The sequence below is a fragment of the Nicotiana tabacum genome, chromosome 2 (assembly GCF_000715075.1).
Source record: "Nicotiana tabacum cultivar K326 chromosome 2, ASM71507v2, whole genome shotgun sequence".
Taxonomy (NCBI): domain Eukaryota; kingdom Viridiplantae; phylum Streptophyta; class Magnoliopsida; order Solanales; family Solanaceae; genus Nicotiana; species Nicotiana tabacum.
In genome coordinates this window covers 113,469,017-113,480,390 of record NC_134081.1, presented here as the reverse complement: position 1 = coordinate 113,480,390, position 11,374 = coordinate 113,469,017, and the positions used below count along the sequence as shown (strand labels likewise).

At 32.9% G+C, this 11,374-nt stretch overlaps 1 protein-coding gene across 1 annotated transcript; it reads left to right on the top strand.

The window, feature by feature from the left end:
- The first annotated feature begins 7,983 nt into the window (after positions 1-7,983).
- LOC107824974 (WRKY transcription factor 6) lies at positions 7,984-10,824 on the top strand. The gene is made up of 5 exons (XM_016651798.2): positions 7,984-8,471; positions 8,591-8,689; positions 8,790-9,314; positions 9,419-9,532; positions 9,896-10,824. Exons 1-5 carry the CDS (start codon positions 8,100-8,102, stop codon positions 10,580-10,582), a joined length of 1,797 nt encoding a protein of 598 aa, XP_016507284.1. The 5' UTR covers positions 7,984-8,099; the 3' UTR covers positions 10,583-10,824.
- The last annotated feature ends 550 nt before the right edge of the window (positions 10,825-11,374 follow it).

Here is an 11,374-nt window from a genome sequence, read left to right as displayed (position 1 = left end):
TAAAAATAGACTAATATAGTATAAATAAGACTATTTCATGATAAAGTACCTTCATGTCTCACCCCCAAAGTATAATAATAGTTCCAAAAGCAAATGTAAAGATGAGTGGATCCACACAAAAGGAATATATAATTGAATCACGTTTAATTTTAATTTCCATTCCCACGTATATGTAGTTCAGCAATACCATATATTTGGAATTAGATCTCCCATTTTGATTTTGTTGCTACTTTTGGACCCTACTTGTTGGAACTTTGATTTGGCAAGTACAAGATGTCATTCAAGTAATCATACTTCTTCCGAAAAGTAGATTTATGAAGCATTAAAACTGAACGAGAAATATATTTTTCTTAAGGTAATTATTAGAACATGCGAAGCAGAAGCTTTTCTTAAGGTAATTGTTAGAACATGCGAAGCGGAAGCAAGCAAACAATTCAGGCATTAAATACATATAAACTAGACAATGCTATAATTGCTAGATTAGAAGTACTAACCTCTTGAAATTCGTTGCACAAATCCTCCACACAGCTAGAATTCAGGACTGCAGTCTTCTGCTATATGCCTAGTAAAACCTTAGACGAATTTGCTTTGAGTGGGCAAGAACAATACAACTCTAAAAAGTGAGTTATTGGGTGAAATTAGTCTTCCTTAAGTAAACTAGTTTTTGGCCGAAAATCTGTTCCAAAAACGTGTAGGATTCTACTTGCACAAGTAGAATCCTACTCTAACTCTACCGGATGACTTTTTTTCCAAGCCACTTTTTACCCAAGTTAAGTTCAGGTTTTTACTAGGTATAGCAAGAACCACATAAATAATAAAAGGCTACTAGTTATAGCATTAATTCGAAATTAGCATGAATTAATTCTTACTATTATTAATTGCAGTTTATTCCACCAAAAAAATTACAATTGAACTCCTCAATATGAATTTCAAAAATTCAGTAACACTTATTTTAACTCTCCATGTTAAGATCTCAAATACCAGTTAATTAAATTAAATTACTGAAAATTTAACTTAATCAACTAATTAAATCCTTTATAATTCTGCTTAAACCATTTCATGTGACTGATACAAAATTCACCGACCGGATTTTCACATGAAAACTTATAAGCTCGCATAAAGGGGTATCGTCAAACTCAAAACCAAGTTATGGATTCTATCAACTAATTATTATTTCACAAATGGTATTCGTTATTATCCAATCTATTGGGCATACACTAACTATGAATAGAGTCGTACCTTTTGATAAATCAAAACAATAAATAACTTACATTGATCATAATAATTATATCAAGATTAAGAGTATACGCTCATTTAATGAATTAGAGAAAATATTTTATATATATTCAGTACAAAAATATCTTTTATCTACTTGATCCGTTCAATATACACTAAGTATACTAGCACAAGAAGTCGGAGTAAAACCACTCTCATAATCAAGATAAATTATACCATAATCTTGTGCTACAATTATCAAGATATTTTATCCAATAATATCTTTGATTGTGAACATAGTTTATTAATTATGTGAACCGACAATTTAATCTTCTGTGCATGAGCTAAGACTCCATACACTAAATTGTCTACTACATAACAAAAAGGACACACATGTAACAAATGATCTATTTAAAATAGTACTTTATTGAATTGAATAAATTAAACAAATAATTGTTCCATAAAAAATAAAATAAAATACTATGTCTAAACCGCATGGTTAATAGTATATCCCAACAGCAATATATACTTTAATTTATCCCTTCAATTCTAGCACGGTACATGAAGAAAAGTCCAAAAGTGCACTTATTTTTGCTCTTTTTTAAACAAAAAAAAAATAAGTTTTTCCATCAAGTCCAAAATAGGCTGAAGTTGAATGATGATATCGGAATTTAATCTTTTCTCATTTAAATTTAAAGCAAGTCATTTATGTTTATTTACATTTTTAAAAAGGGTATATTTGAAAAGATAGGAACCTTGTGCAATTAACTATAGGAGGTTATTGGATTCAGACTCGTAAATATTTTCAAACTTTGACCTTTAAGCCACCGATGTACATTAGATGATGTTCGAACTGTGTATTTACTCATTTTTGTGGAACTTGTTCTAAAATGTGGAAAAGGTTGCATTTTCAATCAATTACACTAGATCTTGTCTGCAGACAAAGCTAGAGAATTATAGAAAGAACCAGTCTTTTGATTAATCTAAAACCATAAAGGGAAAGGGATAAGAAGATAAATGTGCAGTGTATATTCCCTCCATCTCAAATTATTTATCGTAATTTTTAAAAATAATTATTTTAAATTATTTATTATTTTAGAAGTTTAAGACAAAATTAATTTTTTGTCCCATTTTATCTGTTGTAGTAATTGTTCTTGAAGATGAAGATGACACATAAATAGAGTAAATATTCAATAGAGAGATTATATCTTAAGATATAAATAAGAATAAAATAATAAAAAAAATCTTAATTAATATTTTCTTAAAATACGTGTAAAAAAAATACGATAAATTAGGAGTAAATTTTACAAAGTGCATGCATGAGAGGAGAGGAAAAGATAGCCATGCTCTTTTGGACTTGCTTCAAACTTCAAAGAAAAGAAAGGAATACTGGGAAAGTGGTGTGGAAACTATAGCAATAAAAGAAGATTCAACCAAACGACCCAAAAGTTAAGGCTGGTTAAATTGAAAACGAGCTTATTCAATTTCGCTACTCTTTTTACATTTGTTATCATTCAAACTTCAAAAATAAACAAATTTGGTCCAATCTTTTATAGAACTATCTAAATTTAGCAATTTCGCCAACACAGGACTCAGTTTTCAGAGACTAGAAAACCTTGTCTAAAAGACAATTTTGCATTATAGCTACAAATAAGAAAGGTGTTGTGTTTGTCTGTATATTTTCTGGAAGTTATTCTTCTTCTTTTTTAGACAAAAATAAAATAAAAAATAGATAGGAGGTCAAGGTCGGTGAAAAAATGACTTTAATTTGAATTCATCTAATATATTTACCTCTTTGTCGACCTCTATTGCATGTGACTATATATGTGAGAGTTTCTTCATAGAATTTTCTTCCTCCTTTAATTTATTTTGTGTGATGTTCTTTTTTTAAACTCTTATTTGTGTTTGTGAACTAAAGGAAAAGCTAAACCAAATTAATATTTGACTGCAGTAAGTTTTCATAGTCATGTTCGGCGGGCGACGCTAAGTTGGGACCAAGGGACTTAACTTCTTTTTCTTATAAAGCTATGAAAATTAAATATATTTCTGCATGCCCTTCTTGTAAGGTCAATTGCATACTGAATATTTAATTGGCTACCAATAACATTGTTGAAAAATACCTATAGATTGGACCATCCTTAAATTCAATATCCTCTATATAACTATTAACCAATATTAATAATAATTTCCGCCTAGAGTAGCTAGTTAGCTAAACCTATATGGAATTAAACCCTAATCTTCCATTTTCTTCCCTTTTTTTTTTTTTGTAGTTTTACTTAGTGAATCTCATTTTTATCAACTAAATATTTCATGTCTCTCCATATCATAATAAAATAGGAGTATGTTAGGATCGGGAACCCGGGTAGTGCGAAATTTAGCCAAACAATGGTATAATGACAATAACAAAGACAATGGAAGTTGATAACAACGGTAATTAAAGCATATAAAGAAGACATCAATTTAACGTGGGTCGGTCAGTGTGACCTACGTCTAGAAGTGGAGAGGAGCAATTTCACTATAACAATAAGAGTACAAAAGAGAGTACAAAATTAAAGTAAACACTCTAATTAATCCCAAATATCCTAAGAGAATAACCTCACAAGATCACTCCAAATAAATGATTCACACAAGTGCTTCACAACACTAACTCTCATACAAAACACTCTTAATAAAGGAGAAAAGGAAAAAACAAGAAATGAAGACTCAAGTCTTGTTGGTGTGTAAAATGAACTAATTGCTTTCCCTTATAGGCAAAAAAGTCTTTGCTTCTTAGGTGTAAAAGAAGAGATACAACTTGTGCAAATGATGTCCACCACACAATGCAATATTTTTGGGTCCCAAAGAATATTTTCAACAAAGTCTACACTTTGCAAAGATACTTATACTTATGTGATATGGATCCCATTAGCCAAAATATTAGCCATAACTACAAATCTCCACCTTGGCCTAATTTTGGCTGATATAGTAAATTTGCTCTACCTTCTCCGCAAAAGTCCCAATGGGCATATGTCAAAATTTAATACCATCAAAATCAGACAAGTTGTCTGATACCGAAATTGTAGTAGGGCCTATAACAGTGGATCCCAATAAAGTATACAACGAACCAGATCTGTGTGCTTTCATGATCACAAGAGCACCATGAGAAGCTTTCAAAACTCCACCTTCACCTATGTACTTACACCCAAGAGATTCTAGAGTGCCCAAAGATATGAGATTTTTCTTTAAGTCAGGAACATGTCTAACATCGATGAGAATTCTCACCACACCATCGTGCATTTTGATCCGAATTATACCTTTGTCAATAACGTTACAAGTAACATTGTTACCTAGTTGGATAACTCCACCTGCAACTGAATCATATGTAGAAAATAAGTCCCTGCTAGGGACACATATGATATGAACAACCGGAATCTAAAATTCACTCATTTTCTGATCTCAAACTAGTTTCAGTTGCTAACAATATAGTTCCATCAATTGCTACACTAGCTTCGACGGTGTCAGTATTTTTGTGCTCATTTTTTCTTTCTTTATGCTTTTCTTTATTTTTTATCTTATAGCATTCAGAGATAATGTGACTTTTCTTATGACAATAGCGACACTCTAAATTATTGTATCTGGATATGGAGTCGGATTTGCCCCTAACAAACAAGCCAACTTCCGCTAGCTTCCCAAGTAATATCACTATCTATCTGTTCTTTTGGTTTTAAGATAGATTTAATATCCTTATAAGAGATATTATCCTTTGCATAAAGTATAGTATCTCTTATATGCTTAAAAGATGGAGGTAGAGAACAAAGAAGTAACACGGCTTGATCCTCATCTTTAATTTCAGCATCTATATTACTCAAATCCATAAAAATGGAATCAAAGGTGTCAAGATGAGAGAGAATAGAGGTACCTTCACTCATACGAATTGTATAAAGTTTCTGCTTCAAGTAAAGTCTATTTTCCACCGTCCTCTTCATATATAAGGTTTTTAATTTTTCCCACATGCCTTTGGCTGTGATTTCTACGGAAACTTCACGTAAAACCTCATTTGATAGGTTTAAAATGATACTTGCTTTTGACTTTTTGTCTATGACGGCAAACTCCTCATCCGTCATTTTATCCGGCTTCTTCTCCTTTCCTTGCAACGTCAAATCTAAGCCATCCTAAATTAGGATAGCTTCCATCTTTAATTGCCACATTCCGAAGTTTACACTTCGGTCAAATTTCTCAACATATGTCTTTGTTAGAGTCATTTTGGCTATTGAAACTAACTCGGTTAGATCCGGCTCTCATACTAATTTGTTAGGATCGGGAACCCAGGTAGTGCGGAATTTAGCCAAACAATGGTATAATGACAATAATAAAGACAATGAAAGTTGATAACAACGACAATTAAAGCATATAAAGAAGACACCAATTTAACGTGGTTCGGTTAGTGTGACCTACGTACACAAGCGGAGAGGAGCAATTTCACTAACCAATAAGAGTACAGAAGAGAGTACAAAATTAGAGTAAACACTCTAATTAATCCCAAATACCCTAAGAGAATAATCTCACAAGATCACTCGAAAGAAAGGGTTCACACAAGTGCTTCCCAACACTAACTCTCATACAAAATACTCTTAATAAAGGAGAAAAGGAAGAAACAAGAAATGAAGACTTAAGTCTTGTTGGTGAGTAAAATGATCTAATTGCCTTCCCTTTTATAGGCAAAAAAGTCTTGGCCTCTTAGGTATAAAAGAAGAGATATAACTTGTGCAAATGAAATCCACCACACAATACAATATTTTTGGGTCCCAAAGAATATTTTCAACTAAGTCTACACTTTGCAAAGATACTTATGCTTATGTGATATGGATTCCATTAGCCAAAATATTGGCCAAGAGAGTATCAATTAGTGATAACCTCCTCTATTTTTAAATGGTCCTATATTAGATTTAATGATTTTCCTATAGGCAGATCGCAAAATTTTAAGCTAGTGATTATTGAGTATTCCTGCATCTACTATTCTTTTATAACAAGATTTGGACATAGTATATCTTAGGAATTGTTTTAACAATATAATAAATAGTTTGAGTTACATCCACCCTTCTCCCCCCCCCCCCCACCAAAAACAAATCCCCAACCCAAAAAAAAAAAAAAAAACTCGCCCTTTTACGTTATTTAACATCTCATTTATCTTTTGTATATTACGACAATCAAGTATCAATTTGCGGAGCTTCTTTTTTATTATTATAAGGAAATATTTATATTACATTAAACGATAATAACATATAAACTTACGTGTTTAGAATTGCATTCTTATCATCTTAGATGGTTTTACCTTAATTCGCGTATAGATTCACATTTCTTGCCTATTTTAAAAGCCACAAATTTAGATCTTGCCCATAAATATAGAGAAGACGAGCAAAACTTACCACACAGCTATAACGTCATTTACCAAGTAAAATCACTTTCTTCTTAATTTGAAGTGTTCAAATCATATGACAACTGACAAGTGAAGAAGTCAAGGTGGGGTAAGAAGAAGAAAAAAAGTCCTACGTGGCAAACATTGTGCCCACAAGTCGTGATAAAGTGGGCCGGTCTGTGAAATTTGTTGACTCTAATGCATCCAAACGAGGCCCAAAAATAAAAAAAAATACTTTAAACCGATTTAAAAAATTATAGCCGCTAAAATATTAGTATTTTTTTTTGTATACATATATATTATATATATAATATATTTTTATATAATTTTCAACTAACGAATATAAGTTTCGTCGCACAGAGCAATTTTATATTTTACCCAATAAAGAATCCGCACTCCGTCGTCACGAGCTAAGTGCCGGGCCAATTGGGGCAGTGAATTTCTTGGAACGGTTCAATGTCACATTCTCACTCCTTATTTTGACAAAAAGAAAAAAATCAATGTCATTTCTTTTGCTCAAAAACTTCACACCCCTCTCCCCCAAAATCTTTACTACGAAGATTTTCGGGTTACTTGGCTAAGTTTATAAAGCACTTTTTGATTTATTCACATATTTGATAAATATTTAAAGTGTTTATAGGTTAAAAATTTAATTTGACTAATACTTTTACTAGTTTATCCTTAATAATATTTTCTAATCACAAAATATTTTTTTCAAAATAAATTTTCTGACTTTCTCTTCATTCCATATTCGTTGTTAATTCTTTTCTTTAGAATTTTTTTAATTTATAATCTTTTAAAAATAATTCAAGGGTATTTTAGTTATTTTAACAAAAGAATAGTTTATCGGCACTTTTTTATCAAACATATCAAATGTTTATTTTCAGTTTCAACACTTGTATCCACGTAAATACTTATTTTAAAAATCAGTTTCAGCGCTTAAAAAAGCTTTTCAACACTTCAAACTTATCAGCTATTTACAATCAGTTAATCCAAATTAGCTCTAAGTATATTTTTTCGTTCATTTGAAATAGTTTAATTTCATTAATTATTCTCTAATTTATGGAGTAATTCTTTTTTGTCACATCTAAAAATGGTTTATAATTTTGATGAGCTCTTTCCCAAAACTTTTCTATAACATGGACGGTGGACCCCACTAAAACCCTGGTCCCAGCTTTGACACAACTCGTTTCCAAGTGGGGTCACTTGACAAATCCTTTCTCCAATTCTTTACTACTCTTTTGTTTGTCTAATTTTCAGAAAAATCAAATCCCATCAATTTCTCTTTCAAACAAATCTAGAAACTCAACTCTTTTTCACTTCCACAAAAAAAACCCACCTTATATTTATTTGGTCTTCCTTTCCCTAGTCTCAAGTCTCAAGTCTCAACTTCCCCTTTTAATTAGCCGAGTCCATTGCTTCTTTTCTTCTCACTTCCCATTTCTCTCTCCCTTTCTGTTTTTCCCTTTCTTCTCATTTCTCTTCATATATGGCCAATGGAAGTGGACTCTCTTTTGATCCAGATCCCATCAAACACTTCCTTCCTTTTCTTGAACCTAAAAAATTATTCAAGTTTCAACCTTTGTTAACATCAATGGAGTCATCACCTTATAAAAACAGGTCACCACCTTCTACTATTCAATTCCCAGTTAACCTTAACTGCTCAAATACTGATCATAATCAAGAAGAAGAAGAAGGGCAGAAAATTAGACCAGTTATTGATGAAATGGACTTCTTTGCTGATCATAAAAAAGATGGTAGTAATTCTGAAGAAGCTGCAACAACAGCTAATAATACTACTATGGACACTGAAAGAAAAGAATCCAACACCCCTCCTCCTGAATTGGATTTTAACATTAATGTAAGTTACCCAATTTAGTATTTTTACCAAAAGTCTTGTTTTTTTTATATAAAAAAAAAAATCAGTTTAGTGAATTTTAAGTACTGAATTTTGATACAATTATTATATCATTTTTGTAGACTGGTTTGCATCTTCTTACGGCAAATACTTATAGTGATCAGTCTATAGTGGAAGATGGCTTATCTCCTAATTCTGAAGATAAAAGAACCAAGAATGAGGTAAGAGTAAGATCATTCACCAATTATAGTACTACTAGTTCTAGTATTTTTAGCTATGTTAGAAACTTGAATTTATAGTCTCATTATATTCCTATTTCAGTTAGCAGTTCTTCAAGCTGAATTGGAAAGAATGAATGGTGAAAATCGACGTTTAAAGGACATGTTAAATCAGGCGACGAACGATTATAGTAACTTGCACATGCAAATGATGACAATGATACAGCAACAACAACATCAAGAAAATGATCAACGCGACGGGAAAAGTGATGAAGTGAGACAACAAATTCAAAGCAAAAATGGTCTTGGAGGAGGAGGACAAATAGTGCCTAGGCAATTTATGGATCTTGGCCTAGCTGCTGCCACTGGTTCTGAAGTGGAAGAGACTTCGTTGTCTTCGTCAGAGGGGCGAAGTGGAAGGGATAAATCACGATCACCAACGAATAATATGGAATCAGGTTCCACATGTGGAATTGGAAGAGAAGATAGTCCTGAAAAAGGTTCACCTGGTTGGGGTCCTAATAAAATTCCAAGACTTGGTAATGGCTCTAAAACTACTGATCAAGCTACTGAGGCTACTATGAGAAAGGCTCGTGTCTCGGTCAGGGCTCGATCAGAGGCTCCTATGGTACGAAATCTTTTATTGAATTCAATTACTCCTATTTGATTTTTAAAAAAAATTATTTGTTGGAAACTAATGGATACTTTTTTTGTGTGTGTGGATACAATCAGATCACAGATGGTTGCCAATGGCGAAAGTATGGACAGAAAATGGCGAAAGGAAACCCGTGTCCTCGGGCTTATTACCGATGCACCATGGCAGCTGGTTGCCCAGTTCGGAAGCAAGTATGTTTTTGTTTAGTCCAACAATTTATTTCTGTACTTACTCATGATTTTTTCCAGAGTTATTTCTTAGTCAATCTGAATCACAAAGGTCAACAATCTCAATAAAATTGTGTTAGTTGTACACTTCATATCTAACACTGATTGTTAATGCTAGTTGGTGTTAGGTTGCTAGTGATATTTCTTGATCGAATACAAAAATATCTTTTTCCAACAATAATCAAGTGAGAATCTTGAGTAATTCAAGTCAAAGATATATATTATAAAGCAAATAAAAGCAACCAAAGTCATTTTACATTTTCATTTGGTATTCTTTGAATTTCAAGAATCTTTTGACTGAAGTGAATTTTGCTGCATAATTGACAGGTTCAAAGATGTGCAGAGGACAGAACAATCTTGATCACAACTTATGAAGGAACTCACAATCATCCATTACCTCCAGCAGCAATGGCAATGGCGTCGACAACTTCCTCAGCAGCAAGAATGTTGCTTTCAGGTTCTATGCCAAGTGCAGATGGGCTAATGAATTCCAATTTCTTTGCTAGAACTTTACTCCCTTGTTCCTCTAGCATGGCTACAATTTCAGCCTCCGCGCCATTTCCTACTGTTACATTGGACCTAACTCAATCCCCGAACCCTTTGCAATTTCCAAGATCCCCTAACCAATTCCAAGTCCCATTCTCAAATCCACCCCACAATATGTTATCAAATCCAGCTGCTGCACTTTTGCCTCAGATTTTTAACCAGGCTTTATATAACCAATCCAAATTTTCTGGCCTACAATTGTCCCAAGATTCGGAAGGACAGAACGCCTCAACATTGCCATCGTCGATTCATCAATCGAACCACAACCCTTTGGCTGACACAGTGAATGCTCTCACTGCTGATCCTAATTTCACAGCAGCATTAGCAGCAGCCATCACTTCCCTTATTGGAAATCCTCAGCAGCCAAACAATGGTAGTACTAACAATACTACTGCTATCACAACGACCGCAAACAACCAAAACAGCAGTGTCACCAATGGCAATAACACCAGCAATGGCAACCAATAAAGTCGTTAATTCAAGTTTTCCAGCAAATTGATAGTTAGCCAATTGCTGCTCATTTCCTTTCAATTTTTTTCTTTTTCTTAAATTTGTTTTTTGCTTAGTTAGTAATCAGGAAAGTGAGATTACTATACTAGATTTTTTTTGTTTTATAGGTGGATTAAACATATATCTTCAATTCTTTTCGGGTTCTGAATAATGTAATTCAAGATTTCTTATCAATACAAGGAAAATGTTGGCAAGAAAAAGAACAGAAATGATTGAAATTCATTTCTGTCTTTCTTCTATTCTTTTGTTAGTTCATCTTTGTTTGTCAACAAAAATACACATAGGGAGTTACAAGGCAAGTGATTATTAAAGGGAAGAAAATGAAAAGATGGTTTAGAAAATATTGTAATCCATGGAATTCATTTTCAAGTCATTTATATGGAAGAGAGCTTTGGAACATCGGTCAAGTTGTCTTCGTGTGACTTATAGATAACGGGTTCGAGCCGTGAAATCGGTCAAACATTAAGGTAGACTGGCTACATAACACTCTCTTGGGTTGTGGTGGCGTAATACTTTGCCCTTTTAAGTCATATTCATATGGGAGTCAAGAAAGGAGTCAATAAAACCGTCTCAAAGTTGTTAGAAATTAAGGAGTTTGTTTGACGTGGAAATACGTATGATATTGAGAAAGAAGAAACAAATAGAGGACCTAAAAGAGAGAGTAGCGAGAAAGAGATTTGGTTGCTTGTCTCATTTGGACTTGTCATCTTGCTTTTCTTCTCACCCACAAATGACAAATTTCACCAAATG

Bases quoted from the DNA above. Each gene is read 5' to 3' on its own strand.
- LOC107824974 (XM_016651798.2), top strand. From the start codon at position 8,100: ATGGCCAATGGAAGTGGACTCTCTTTTGATCCAGATCCCATCAAACAC. The intron at 8,690-8,789 runs GTAAGAGTAAGA...TTCCTATTTCAG, and splicing joins ATAAAAGAACCAAGAATGAG to TTAGCAGTTCTTCAAGCTGA. The intron at 9,315-9,418 runs GTACGAAATCTT...GGATACAATCAG, and splicing joins CTCGATCAGAGGCTCCTATG to ATCACAGATGGTTGCCAATG.